Source organism: Vombatus ursinus, unplaced genomic scaffold, assembly GCF_900497805.2.
Source record: "Vombatus ursinus unplaced genomic scaffold, bare-nosed wombat genome assembly UNPS02014778.1, whole genome shotgun sequence".
Taxonomy (NCBI): Eukaryota; Metazoa; Chordata; class Mammalia; order Diprotodontia; family Vombatidae; genus Vombatus; species Vombatus ursinus.
The window spans coordinates 5,122,985-5,138,538 of record NW_020954556.1 but is presented as its reverse complement, the minus strand read 5'-3'; the positions used below and the strand labels follow the sequence as shown (position 1 = coordinate 5,138,538).

The window sequence follows — 15,554 nt, the reverse complement described above, 5'->3', positions numbered from 1 at the left end:
TTCTAATGTCTGTACACCTCTTCCCTTATTCTGTTTCTAGAGTAGCCGGTGTTAAACAGCTCTGAGCTCATATTTGGAAAGGGCTTTAAGAGTCTTGACTGGAGCAGGCTGCACAAACATGGGATGTTATTTCAAAGCTGCCTCTGGGAGGAGAGAAGGACAGGGAGGGGAGCCCTCCTGAGGTTCCAGGCCTGCAGGAGATCAAGGGTCAGGGGAACAAGGATATAGCCAACAATTTCCTGGGGTTTTTGAGAGACCAGGGCCCCGGGGGGTTGTGGCTTTGAAGCCTCTTTACCACCGTTGTGAGCGGGTTGTAGGAGGAACAGCCCGGCTGCCACTGTTGCTCCTTTGCACAGCATTACCAAATGGGTTGTCATCATGGCATCATAACTTTAGAGCTGGAAGGTAACCTTAGAGGCCATCCAAGCCAGCCCACTCATTTTACAGAAGAGGAACTGAGGCAAACAGAAGTTAAGTGACTTGCCCAGGGTTACACAGCTAGTAAGTGTCTGAGGCAGGATATGAACCCAGGTCTTCCTGACTCCAAATCAAGCACTCTATCAACTACTCAGTGCTGGCCCAAACCCATCTTGCCATGTTTTTCTTCAAGGGTTTAAATGGGTGGAGACCTGGCAGTTTCATTGACCCTCTTGTCTTTATATTGTCTCTTCTCAAAGATTTAAGCCCCCTCCTAAGTGAATGTTCTGGCATTTTGAAGTGGGGGTGGAAACGGTAAACATGTTCAGAAAAGGAATCTTTCTGAATTCTTTTCATGTACAGATTGGTCTAGATGACCTCAAACTCTCAAATAATTAAAAGATTCTGATTCTGAATTCAAGACGGCAGATGATAAAACTCCCTCCTCATAAACAGCAGCACCAGCTTCTCCGGGACAATTTTCTGAAATCCAGATACATTGATACTACACAAACCAATCTCTAAGATTTTTTCAGCAAAATATGAACCCATGAAAATCTACATGTGTTCCATGGTGCTTAGTTGAGCATCACAGGGTTCACATCAACAAAGACAAGGGACTCAGTGGTTGGATCTATGCAATAAAAAAAAACAAAACACTCTGAATCAAAAAGGAGTCAGTCTAGAGTTTTCAGTCACCCTAATTACTGAATTAAATCAGCTGCAAGGCTGATCTGATCAATTTTACAGGAACTGGTCATTAACACAATTTAAAATAAGACAAACGAAATACTCATGTTGCTGGCTGTAAATAAACATAGCTCTTTGCTTCTTCTGTGGCTAGTGCCGTCTACTACATCCTGACCACCTGTAGACCCCAGTAGAACGGCCCCATAAGGTGCCTAGAGCTGTGCTCATTTTATAGTGTTGGTCACTTTGTTTTGATTCCTTAGGCTTTTTGCTCCCAAGAGCTAATTGTTAAGTTTACATTGTGAGTATTTACACCTCGGAAATCAACAAACATTTCAAATCAGGGCTTGATTTATTGCTTTGTTGATTCTCTAGATTTAAGAAAGTGATGGAGAAAACATTAATAATGCAAATTACATTTAAATGTGTATTGGGCATTTAGTAATACACTCTTGTATTGGCTAGATTGGTCCAGGGTTCAATTAAACACTTAGATAGTGGGACACAGAGTCTGACAGCAAGAAAATCCACTACGTGACATGGTCCAGGGATGTTACTTCCTGCTAAAAATCATGGGCTAAAGTATTTTTGAATCAAGGTCCCCTAAATCGCTGAATCTGGGTTGAAAGGGAACTCAGAGGTCACTCATTCCACTCATACTTGTTTAAGGAAATCCATCTACCATATCCTCAACAGGTCTCTGCTTGAAAACATCTAATGAAATGGAGCCAACTACCTCCCAAGACAGACATTTCCACTCTTGGATAATTCTAATGGTTTGGAGTATTTCCTTATATTAGGTCTAAATCTGTCATTCTGCAACTTCTACCCATTGCTACTAATTCTGCCTTCCGAGGCCAAGCAGACAAAGTTGAAGCCTCCATCCGCATGACAACGCTTCTCAGAAATACATGGAAATCATTATTAAGCACCACCCCCAACTATTTTCTTCTTCTCTTCTATTTTGTCCCGACCTCTGATTCAGATATGCCCCTAAAGGAGCAATAAGTAGGCAGTAAGTGGTTGTGTTCAGTTGTCTTTACAGGGTCTCTGTAGGTGCACTTACCTTTAGTAGTCAGCCAGTAGACATAATTAGCTCAAAGCAAAGGCATTTACAAAGAATGGTAGCTACATAGTGCTCCTCCATAAACTTTTGACACACTTTCCCTCAAAAACATACACTGTCAGCGAGAAGAGTGAGCACAAACTTAGAATACGCTGGCTGTGAAGCACAAAAGGAAGCAATCCATGTGGCCAAGACAATTTAAGCCTCTGGTACTACAGGACCTCCATGTCTCTTCCCTTCTTTTGGTGTCTTTGCTCTACCTCCCCCTGGATGCAGCATAAAGGATGCATAGGCTGCTCGGTTGCTACCTGATTCTACTGCTATCTTCAGCATGACTGGTGGAGCTAATTCTCTCTTGAATCCTTAGCTGACTCTTTTGTCTGCTACTGAGGGTCACATCCCTTGGAGCTAACTTCACCCATTCAATGACTCAGCCCCCTCCACCTCTCTGGGTTATGGTGCCTCCTACTGGATGCATAGCTTTGCTACTTGATACCATGCCCAAGGGGGGAAGAAAAGTAGATCCCCTCTCCCCCTTCCATTGCTCTCTGATAAGAGTACAGGAGTTATACTCCACAAAGCTTTGAATGTCCCTCAACTATCTTTCAGAAATGGCAAACCATTAAGAGTCAATCTTTGGCCAAATATGGCAAGCTATCCCTCTGATGCCATCAGGGAGAATACCTTCCCATTTTGTAAAGGGATGACAAGGCATAGACATATCTTTATATTTTGTTTAACACATTACTAACCCATCTTTCTGTAACCTGTTCTATGATTTCATAAATGGGACTGAAAGGAACTTCTTTCTCTCATTCTACACACTTACTTACGAACATGTCTTGTGTCTTTCACTAGATTATAAACTCCTTGGGGTCAGGGATGTTTCATTTTTCTTTGAGTAATGTGACTAACATTATTGCTAGGTCATGTTATACATCTAGTTAATGCTCAAAAAACATTTATTGAATTGAATCAAACTATTCTATAAATGTACATTCTGTCAAATGTTTTCTGAAATGCTACCTCCTTTAAGGAACTACTCAAGTGGAAATTAAATAAACACTCTAATCTTTCCAACTAGTCTACATTCCAACCATCTGTCTTCCAATTGTATAGCACACAACTTGACATTATATTCCATGTTTACTTGCCCATTTTGGACTGGGATAGATATTTTACTGATTAAACCAGAGTCAAGAGACAGGGAGATATTATTCTGACTGTAGTAAATACTGAAAATCAATGGGCTATGTGATAAGTGATTAAAGAGGTGTGAGTAAAGGTTATATTTAAATTTTTCCCCCGAGTTTTATTTCTCTAATATATATTTTCTCCCTGAGGACTCAATTACAAAAACAAAACAAACAAAAACACAAAAGGTTTTTTTTTAAATTGTTGGGTCAATATTCCTGGTTATGAATTAGATTTAGATACTTAGCAACTAAGTGTCAAAAGGGTCCACAGTAACTAGCAGAGTAAGAATTTCAAAGGTCCCTAAAAACTACTCACATACAATCTCCAAACAGAAGTTGTTTCTCTTTAGGTTTTGTTATTGTTGTTCAGTGGTGTCCAACTCTTTGTGACCCGATTTGGGATTTTCTTGGCAAAGATACTGGAATGGTTTGCCATTTCCTTCTCCGGCTCATCTTACAGATGAGAAAATTAAGGCAAACAGGCTTACATGATTTGCCATGGGTCAAACAGCTAGTAAATGTCTGAGGTCAGATTTGAACTCAGGAAGACCAGTCTTTCTGACTCTAGGCCCAGCACTCTATCCACTGCAACACCTAGATGCCCACTTTAAAATACTACGGGAGAAATATTTGAGATTTTTGCCCCCATGGGAACTAGCCCAGATCTAGATCAGACAGATTGGATTTTTGGAGAGAATTTTTATTTGTATGGCCACAAGAAAGGATGGGCTAGTAACATGGAGACTGTGAAGAATAATTTATGGATAGTCTTTGTGCTACATTGGCATGGAACAGTGAGATGTCAAGTGTATGCAAGGCAGGCCCCAGCACATCAAGGGGACTACTTGTGGTAAGTTTATGGAAGGACGTAGACAAGTGTGATGGGATAGGTAAGCATGGATAACTTGCAATCTGCATCACTAGACAGAACATTCGCAACAATGAGATATTTGTACTGCAGTATTTTCACTCCTACAGAAAAGAGGGAGAAAATACTTTTAGTAAAAGATCACAAAGAAGTATCCCGCATGTCCTGTCACTTCAAAGAAGCAGAGAAAAATCTGCCATCTTAGCTGGTGCTAAAGAACTGTCAGTATGTGGGGAGGCCTTTTGCCATGGTCATGCAAATTTTATGTCTGCAATTACAAGCTCCTTAAGGGACTGCATCTACTTAACTTTCTTTTTCCAAGATGGAGCACAGTGCCATGCAAATGTTGGAGCATAGCATATATTAATCATGATGATGACTTGACTGCATTGTCCTACTCAATTAGTCTTAAGGTTTCATGAATATTTCACTATTTTAGCATATGGTTGTATCATCCATTTGTTTACTCCTGACTCAATTATAAAAGCACATGTCACAGTGATCCTGAAAGAATCACATGGAGCAGTTCTCTTTAATTCAGTGTAATGTCATTCTGCAAGAGACTATATAATTGCTCACTGTCCAGACAATAGGCACAAATTCAGAGGAATTTAATTTTCAGGTCAGATTCCATGAGATTTTGTATCTAAAGCATTATTAAAATCCATATGCACTGTAATTGTGATATCCATCCACCATCTACTCATCCTTTACAATCCAGTCAAGCGAGCCATTGGGACTGGGGATTTTGTCACGTTTTTCTTATAGTCCCTGAATTCACTGAACTCTGAGATCACTATTAATGAACTTATTTTCTTATAATGAAATGTATATGAGCATACGGATCTCAAGTATTACCTTCAAATCAAAATGGGAGCTTATAAGAAGATATTCAGATGACAGCATAGGAGAAGAATCTTGGCATACATTTACTTATCTATCACAGCCTAGGTGCGATGGAAAATATGCATAGCTGATAACTATTAAATACTTTTTGGATTTGATGTTAGATGTCTTGGACAAATGTATATCATTGGACTAACTAGAATTAATTTGGTTTGTTCTCCCTATCTTTATAATTATTTTTAATAAGAAAAATGGCAGCTAGATGGCACAATGAATAGAGTGCCAGACCTGGAGTCAAGAAGACTCATCTTCCTGAGATCAAATCTAGCCTCAGTCACTTATTAGCTGTGTGACCCTGGGCAAGTCGCTTAATCCTGTTTGCCTCAGTTCCTACTCTGTAAAAATAAGCTGGAGAAGGAAATGGCAAACCACTCCAGTATCTCTGCCAAGAAAACCCCGAATGGAGTCACAAAGAGACAGACACAACTGAAAATGACTGAACAATGAAAAACTCAGCTACAGAAAGCTGACCATCTAAAATTGCTTGAAGCTATGACTATTTTTTTTATTTGGACCTATGTTTTCATCTGCATTTGGAAATCCTGATGTGGAAAATCTCTCCCATGATATAGATCAGTTAGTCAGTATATCAACAAGCATTTATCATGTGTTTACTGTGTACCAGGCACTGTGCTAAACACTATAGATAACAAGAAAAGCAAAAACAGTCCCTGATCTTAAGGAATTTATTTGTAACTTATGTTCTTAGAAAAGTTGCCTAGGGCACTGAGAAGTTTACAATTCTTGGCACACATAGTAAGTGCTTAATATATGATGTGATATATACAACTGGTCCACAATCACAGTATGTATCAGAGACAAGACTTGAGTCCCATGCTGATACCCTAATCCCTTTGCCATTTAGTTAAATATGACAATTAAATGCATTAACAGTTAAATAGGACAATTCTAAAAGCATTGAAAGTTCAGGACAAGGATAGGGGCTTCTCAGTTTCCCTGGAGTTCAGTCATGCTTCTCATCAGAAATTGCCCTCCTCCATACCATGAAAGTCCCCAATATAGGAGGCTCTCTAGAGGAGGGATAGACAATCATTAAGTGCAAAATTCTAATTTTTTTTTTCACTGACTCTCTACAGGAATGGATAGACCACAAATTACGCTGGAACCCTGATGAATATGGTGGAATCAGCTTCATTAAAGTTCCATCCGAATCTCTTTGGCTTCCTGATATAGTTCTTTTTGAAAAGTAAGTATTTTAGAGGGAAAGGGGCTAAGGAAATAAACTCCAATACTCAAGGGGAAAGTTTGCTTTTCTAGTAACATGAAATGTAAAACACGCAAGCATATTGTTCAAGAGAAAGACAAATATGAGTATGCCCATATCCATTTTTCATAGTTTTCATAAGATTTAATAGCATAAAACTGTACTAAGAGCATACCCTGCATAAGTATATACAGAATAAATAAAAATATATATAAATTAGTTAAATACAAGGCAGTTTGAGAGGGAGGGCACTAGCATTTGGAAGGATCAGGGCTTCCTGTAGGAGATGATACTTGAGTTGTATTGTGATGAATGAAAAACCCTGAGATAGAGTCTCTGGGTAATTAATAATCAATTTATTAATTAGGCTAGCCAGCAATTAATAAATTGATTATCAGTGGTTTCTCTCTGTAATCAAAGATAAAAGACATGGAGAGCCTGAAAGCTTTAAATAATCCTTGAAAGGGAATTCCCTTGACAAGTGAATATCAACCCTAGGGGCAGCCAGGTGGCACAGTGGATAGAGCACCGGCCCTGAAGTCAGGAGGACCTGAGTTCAAATATGACCTCAGACCAAACACTTGACACTTACTAGCTGTGTGATCCTGGGCAAGTCACTTAACCCCAATTGCCTTAAAAAAAAAAAAATCAACCCTCATTGGTGGATATTTAACGAGGAAGTGGGCTAAAAATCTTCAGCTCCTTCTGCTGAGAATATGTCTTGATCATGAGACTCAGTAACCCGAATCCATCTCCATCCAGGCCACTCTGGTTGGCTTTCTCCTTCAGGAGCTGAGTCACCCTAAACTCTAATGGAAGGATACAAAGACAGGGGCTCTTCTCCTTGGGGTAACCTCAAGAACTCAGCCAGACTGGCTTCTGTTTACACTCTAAACAGAAGTTAGGCCTTCCACTCAAGATTGAAGAGCGTGTTCCTTGAGGGCTAGGACAATCTTGTCAATCAGTCAAGACCTTCAGGGATTACTTTTACAGGACCTGGGCCTGAAATGAGGAAATAAAGGAGAAAAGCCTGAATCCTAATTTAATAATCGGTTATTAGTATAACAGTAAAATAAAAATTTCATCATCTTGAAAAGAAGAAAAGTCTTCTATGAGGAAGATAGGAGGATTTAGAGATGGAGGGGACACAAGAGATTTTATGATCCTTTGGCCTACTCTGTCCCCTTTATTTTATAAGAGAGAGAGATGAAACCCAAAGAAATAAAGTGACTTACATAAGGTCACCCAGTATGTAGTAGAGGCAGGTTGTCGGTTATCCTCATAGTGGGAAAAGAGTAATTACACATTTCTGATGATGTTGAAAGAAACAACCAATCATTCCACACATGACAACTCTTCAGAGTGAAAGTGGCTCTCTCTCTTTCAGTGCTGATGGACGCTTCGAAGGCTCTCTAATGACCAAGGTCATAGTAAGACACAATGGAACCATTGTTTGGACTCCTCCATCCAGTTACAAAAGCTCATGCACAATGGATGTGACATTTTTCCCATTTGACCGACAAAACTGTTCGATGAAGTTTGGTTCCTGGACTTACGATGGCACCATGGTTGACCTTGTTTTAATTGATGAGAACGTTGACAGAAATGACTTCTTTGATAACGGAGAATGGGAAATATTGTATGCCAAAGGCATGAAAGGAAACAGAAAGGAGGGTTTGTATTCTTACCCGTATGTTACATATTCTTTCGTTCTGAGGCGCCTGCCTCTGTTCTATACCCTTTTCCTCATCATCCCCTGTCTTGGATTGTCTTTCCTGACGGTCCTTGTCTTTTATGTGCCTTCTGATGAAGGAGAAAAACTCTCACTCTCCACTTCGGTTCTAGTTTCCCTGACCGTTTTTCTCCTAGTGATTGAAGAAATCATCCCATCGTCTTCCAAGGTCATCCCTCTGATTGGGGAATATCTGCTGTTCATCATGATTTTTGTCACCCTGTCCATCATTGTCACGGTCTTTGTTATCAATGTCCACCACCGATCTTCTTCCACTTACCACCCCATGGCCCCTTGGGTAAAAAGATTGTTTCTCCAAAAGCTCCCAAAACTTCTCTGCATGAAAGGCCCCATTGATCGCTACCCCTTCCCAGATGTGGTGGAAAGCCAGCCAGAGGCTAAAGCAAAAATACCAACAAAGCAGAAGCAGAAGCAAATGAAAGATGGAGAAAAAGTACTGGTTGCCTTTTTGGAAAAGGCTGCTGAGTCCATTAGGTACATCTCCAGGCATGTGAAAAAAGAGCATTTCATCAATGAGGTGAGTGAACTCAGAAAACGTGGCAGAGTCAGCCAGGATTATAATATTGATAATAATAAACAACAATAATAATTAGTAATAATAATAGCTAGCATTTGTATAGTGCTAACTATCTGCCAGGCACTGTGCCAAGCTCTTTATAATTATCTTCTAATTTGAGCCTCACAACAGCCTTAGGAAGGAGGTGCTATTATTATCATCTCCATTTTATAGTTGAAGAAACTGAGGTAGACAGAAGTAAAGTGACTTGCCCAGGGTCACACAGCTAGTAAGTGCCTGAGGCCAGATTCAGATACAGATCTTCTTGACTCCAGGCCTGGCACTCTATCTATTGTGGCATCTAAGCTCATCTAGCCCATCGTTTCCTCTCTCTGTCTCTCTCTCTCTCATAGAGCACGGGTTTTACAGCCGAGATGTGAGATTCTGACCTGAATCCTGACTCAAACACTTTCTAACTATGACCCTGGGCAAATCCCTTATCTTATCTAGGCCTCACTTGAGTTTTCTAAGGCCCTTTCCAGCTCCAGAGCTAAGATCCCATGTAGACACTGAGATACAGAGAGAGATTGAGTGACTTGCCCCATGTTACACAAGCAGTGGCAGCTAGATGGAGCAGTGGGCAGAGCACCAGGCCTGGAGTCAGGAGGATCTGAGTTCAAATGTGGCCTCAGACCCTTACTGGCTGTGTGATTGTGGCCAAGTCACTTCACTCTGTTTGCCTCAGTCTTCTCCTCTGTAAAATGAGCTGGGGAAGGAAATAGCAAACCATTCCAAAATCTTTGCCAAGAAAAGCCCAAAAGGGGTCACAGAGAGTCAGATATGACTGAAAAATGACTGAACGACACTGTCACACAAGTACTGGAGGAAATGTTAGAACAGGTTGCCTGACTCTGTATTCACTCTCCATTATAGCACTCTACCCTATTTAATCAAAACAAAATTTTTTATAAAATGACTAATACTGGTTTTATTCAATCAGTACCTGTGATTTTACCAGTGTACAAAACTCTCAGTATGGAAACTCCTTCCACAGATGCATCAAAGCAACTCCTCTGTAACTTAGAGTCTTAGAGAGCTACCTGGGAGTGAAAAACATTAAGTGCCTTGCCAATTGTCATACAGCTAATTGCTGAAAGCAGGACTTAAACACAGATCTTCCCGGCTCCAAAGTCAGCCTTTGAGCCATTACGTCATTTGTTGTTATTCAGTCATGTCTAATTCTTTGTGACCCCATTTTGGGTTTTCTTGACAAAGATGCTGAAGTGGTTTGCCCTTTCCTTCTCCAGCTCATTTTACAGATGAGGAAACTGAGGCAAAGAGGGTTAAGTGACTTGCCCAGGGTCACGCAGCCAGTAAGTGTCTGAGGCCCGATTTGAACTCAGGAAGAGGAGTCTTCCAGTCTCCAGGTCTGGTGTTCTATACACTTCACCATTTCACAGGATTATTGTTCTGAGGTTCAAATAAGGTAATATATGTAAAGCACTTTGCAAACCTCAAAGGACCATAGCAGTGTCAACTAATTATTACTATTCTAGTTTCCTACCTGCCTGAAATGGTATTTTTTTCTTAATTAAATAAACCCTGAAAAAAATATAGGATTGAGGCAAGAACTTTCAGACTAAAAGTTCAGAAAAACACTATGAAGAAAAGTGAAAAGGTCAAGGTACAAAGTACAAAGTACTATTCATTCTGATTAACCTCTATTCTATTTTTAAGTAATCTAATTTTACATGTTAAGTTGGTTATCCAAAGCCCTGGTGGTTTCTCATTTTTCACAGCATGATGGATTATTTCATCAACAGGATTTAAAAATAAAAACTCAAAAAGAGTCCAGCTTGAATTTTTTTCATTCCATTGACGTTATTTTGTTAATATATTTGGAAGAGCTCCTCACTAAGAGAGGAGAAAAGTTCTGGCCTAAATGGACTGAGTTCCATAGGCCATAGCAGTTTTATGCAGAGTATTTTTTGGGGGGGGAGTAAAATAATTAATGGGTATTTATTAAGCACTTACCCTGTGCCAAGCACTGGGGATACAATTCCAAAAGCCCTCAAGGAACTTACATTCTAATAGGGAAATACTACACAAAAAGGGAGAAGGGGACCAGAGAGGAATAATTTGTTTTAGAAAGTTAAAGGGATAGTGAGACAGCTGTAGGGAAGTAAAGTGATATGCCCCATCTTGGAAAAGGGCAGTTGATTTAATTGTGGTTTGTGATTCCAGCACTAGCCGGCAGGTAGACTTTAGCTTTTGCTAAACTGCCTAGTCTCAGAGAACCCAGGGTCATTTCTACCCCATGATGAGGCATTAGAGGAAGAATTTAGTGCAAAGTAGGTTTGTTTCCCAATTGTATGCAGAGTATTTTCAAAGACAAATCCAATACCATAAACTCTGAATATGTAGTATTGGATTAAGCCAGTACAATACAGTATGTTGTTCAGTCATTCCGTTGTGTCCAACTCTATGTGCCCCAAGGACATTGTCCATGGGGTTTTCATGCAGTAGTTTGCCATTTCCTTTTCCAATGTGTCCTCATTTTATAGATGAGAAACCAAGACAAATAGGGGTTAAGTGACTTGCCCAGGGTCCCACAGCTAGTAAGTGTCTGAGGCCAAATTTAAACTCAGGTCTTCTTGACTCCAGACCCAGTGCTCTATCCACTGCACCACTTAGCTGCCTTACAATATGGTAAACTTACACACCATGATGAAAATCTCTCTACCAAGACAGACCCACCTATAACTCACCTACAATCCATCTGTAACCTAAGGTTTTAGAGAGTTACCTGAAACTCAGGGGGGTTCTTCCTCACTCACTTCCTTCAAATCCCAGATAAAATCCCAATTTCTACAAGAAACCCTTCCCAATTCCCCTTAATGCTAATGCCCTCCCTCTATTGATTATCTCCAATTTATCCTGCATACGACTTGTTAGTACATAGTTGTTTGCTTGTTGTCTTCTCCATTAGATCTTTACCTCCTTGGGACTAGGGACTGTCTTTGCTTTTCTTTGTATCTCCAGCACTCAGCCCAGTGGCTGGCACACAGTAGGTGTTTAATACATGTTTATTGACCAACACCAAGTCCAACATGCTCTCTGCCATGTCACTCTGGAGCTCATTGCAAACAGAAGCACTATAAATCTGAAACTTACAATCATGTATCCTTCAAGTGAAGGCAGGTAAGTTACTCATTGTCTTTATTCCATTAAAAAGTCATTTTTCTCTTGCAGGTTGTCCAGGACTGGAAGTTTGTGGCTCAAGTCCTTGACCGCATCTTTCTTTGGCTATTTCTGCTAGTATCGATAACAGGTTCTGTCCTGATATTCACTCCTGCTTTGCAGATGTGGCTAAACAGTTATCACTAAAAATAATTTTCTGTGATGGTTTCAATAATGCCATAAGGATGAAGCTATCTCTTAGAATCAATATTTAATTAGTATATATTCAGGAGCAGAAGGAGTATGCTTATGAAAATGGCCCTGATCCTCAAAATGGTCCTGGTTCAGAATACATTCCTGCCCAGGAGAGAAGCTTCCTGAATATGGGTTGACCAATAAATGATTTTATAATGTTGGGTCCCCGTTGGAGTGAAGTATGTACAAAAATGAGGAAGCTTCCTCAAGCTCCTAGTCAAAGCTACAACTAAGGCGGGATGGCCAGAGCTTTGGTCAAGAGTGGCAAGATTTAGAAGGAGTACTAATAGCGCTTTTAGTTTTTCAGTAGCATAGAAACAACTGAGCTGAACACCTAGCTACCAGGAAGAATTAATTAAAATAAGCAGCTACCAAATGACCAAACTCCTCCCCACAGTGACTGCAGCCCAGGTGAACTCTTGTCTAGCTCAGCCCTACCTTGTCTGCTCCCCCCTTCTCAACCAGCAGCTTCTACATCAGCAGTCTTCTCTTGTCTGTCACCTCCTACCAACTGAATCGAAGGCATTATCAGAGTAGGTTTGGTTCTGCTTGCCCCAGACACAAAAACTGCTGGTCATCTCTCTGCTTCCACTTCTAAGATATTTGTCTCATCCAGAGACAGTTTGGTGTTGAAGACAGGTTGGGAATACAGGTGCCCAAAGAGTAGGCACCTGACGAAGCACCAGGGAGGATGGGGAGGCCTCAAGGTCTATGGGCATCTGTGTCTATTGGCTTTTCCTAGCAGTATTGAGCAGGAAACTGTCGAAGAATTGAGGGTTTGGGCTTTGCTTCTCGCTTCACCAGCACCTGGTAGGGAAAGAGATGCTCACCTTTTGCGGGCAAAAAAGATGAATTGTGACTACACCACAATAAGATCGATTTTTAAACTACTCTGAGAGGCAAGTTGGAGTAGTAAATAGAAAGCCGGTCTGGAAGCCAGGAAGATCTGGGTTCAAATCCTTCCTCTTACACATACCAGTTATATGTCACCTATCCTCTCCTTTCCCCACCCAACCCTCTAAGGCTATACATTACAGAGAAGGTGATAGATGATTTGCCTTGATAAAAAAAAGTTCCTTACCCTGAGATTCCCATACCGATGATATTTCATGGGTCAGATTAAAAAGAATCTCTGTCTCTTTCTCTCTCTCTCTCTATATCTATCTATCTATCTATCTATATATATCTATATATATATAGATATGTATATGTATATAGAATATGTTATATATACATATTCATATCTATAGATAAATTTTTAGTTTGCAAAGCTCTTTCCTTACACCAACATAGTTTACCAGCGAGGAATTCAATTTAATAAACTTTTATTAAGTTCCTGCTATGTGCCAGACACTGTGCTAAGCACTGGAGATACAAAGAAGAAAAATAAGTCAGTCTCCGCTCTCAAGGAGCTTACAGTCTAATGGGGGAAGACAATATAGGGTGGGGAGCTGGAAAGGGAGAGGGATGCCACGGAGTCCCGGCGAGGAGCACTGAAGTCAGACAGAGCTACAGGTGGAGAGGGGAGTGGGTTGGAAGTCTCATACCTGTCCTCTCTAAAGGAAAACTTTCAGAGGAGTTTAGTGCTCCACCCTCCAGCCCTCAAATCAGAAAAATGCAACTCAGAGAAGTTAAGACATTTTCTAGAAGTTGTACAAAGTTCTAAATGTCGAAGCTAGAACTTGACCCCAGATCTCTCCACTCTAAATAGAAATATACTAGCACATATACATTCAGATGAGTGGTGCCCCTCAAAGAAAATCCCTTGGTAAATCTATTCCAACAATACCATCATTCCTCAAAGTGTTCTTGGAACTCATCTTTGGGAATTAGAAGAAATTCACCCTGTATTTCACCCAGTGTGATAGTTTCTAGGGTGAGCCTTCCCCTCCTCCAACCCCTGCTCCCATCCCCAGTCATGAAATTTGGCCTTAAACAAGTTTTGGTTGTTTTCCAAAATCACACCCATCATCTAATAACGAAGATCTGCCACCACTGAGAAGATGCCATAAAACTGAATTTGCTAAAGAATCACAGATCTAGACCTGGAAAGGTCCATAGAGACCATCTAGTTCAATTCCCACATTTTACAGATGAGGAAACTAAGGCCCAAGGTCTGACTGTTGGGGAATTCCTCAACCCAGAGGTCCTAAGATCCACCTTGGGTCCTTTGAGTTTGACAGCCTTAGGGCAACATTACAGACCACAAAAGAAGCCTGCCAGGTGAGGCTACTCAGTCTCTTTCCTTGTTTGGGAGGTTGAGTAGTAGGGACAAGATGTAGGTGATTGGGGTTGGGGGAAGAGAATGTATTAACCTTGAGTTTGTGACTTGTTAACCTTGTCTTGGGAGCTGCCAAAGATCAAGTATATTCTGGTGGGGATGTTTCTTTATAATTAATCCTATCTGATCACCTCAGTGGGGGCTGGAGGTCTTTTGTTAAATCTCATCAGCATGTTTAGTTCTCCAACATAGTGGAGACCCCCTTCAAGATATCATCTCTCATCCCAACTTATTCTGTTGTTGAAAAACATACAGAATGAGGGTGTGTCTATTTATACTACCCTGTGACTCCCTTTCTTTAACCTCTAGTTACTTTTACTGGGGAGAAGATGTTTCTCCCAAACTCATAGCACATGAATTTTTCCATTTCCTCCACAACACAGAGGTTCTTTAAATCCAGTGCTCTTTCCACTGTACCATGAAAATCTCTCAAAAAGAATTCCCGCAGAAGTTTTAAAAAAAATGCTTTGAGGGGAACTGAAACTGTCAGAGCATGCACACAGCATCCAAAGGGAAGGTGATGTTGTTTACTCAAATGCATCTACATTACAGTATCCCTAAAAAAGAATTAACTTCACTTATTAGTTGTGCAATAGATGTTAATATGATCTGTGAGTCTGTGGTTCTGGACAATTTTTCTCTTTTAATTTACCTGTAAACACAGTTTTATTCAAGTTAATATTGATGCTCTCAAAGAGGCTTGGTTACCCATTACCTATGGTGTTGGCTTGAAAGCCCTGATCGGACAAAAGGATGGTGAAGATGATGTTGACTTAATCACAAAAAAAAGATAGGCTCAATATGGAGATTTAGGTCTATGAAAACAAGTCTTATGAAAGTAACAGAAATCTTTCAAATACTAGTAGAGACTCAAAACTGTTATACATAAAAACTCTTCTTTTATTATTATATATTGTTATACATAAAACTCACACACACACAAACTTTATCCTGGGTACCTAAGGAATCTAGGGAGATAGTGTATAGGAATTCTTGCTTGAAGAGTTTTCTTCAGTTATTTTAATTTTTCTTCATAATTCATAATTATCTTTAAATTCATAAAAATTCATAATTTTTTATAAAATCTTCAATATTGAGCAAAACAACAATCCCTACATGATCTAGTAAAAAGTCTTTGTGAGTTGCTGGGACTAAAAAAAAAAAAAAGATCATCCACAGCTAGTGGGGTGATAAGCCTCTCTGAATTGAGCTAGGCTGGTC

General features: G+C 40.1%; 1 protein-coding gene across 1 annotated transcript in view; it reads left to right on the top strand.

Annotated features, from left to right (window-relative positions):
* CHRNB3 (cholinergic receptor nicotinic beta 3 subunit) overlaps positions 1–12,004 on the top strand; it is a 37,790-nt gene extending 25,786 nt beyond the window's left edge. The window contains exons 5-7 of the mRNA XM_027865258.1: positions 6,241–6,350; positions 7,756–8,638; positions 11,870–12,004. Of these exons, the coding sequence (XP_027721059.1) occupies positions 6,241–6,350; positions 7,756–8,638; positions 11,870–12,004 (1,128 nt within the window). The remainder of the gene's footprint in view (positions 1–6,240; positions 6,351–7,755; positions 8,639–11,869) is intronic.
* The last annotated feature ends 3,550 nt before the right edge of the window (positions 12,005–15,554 follow it).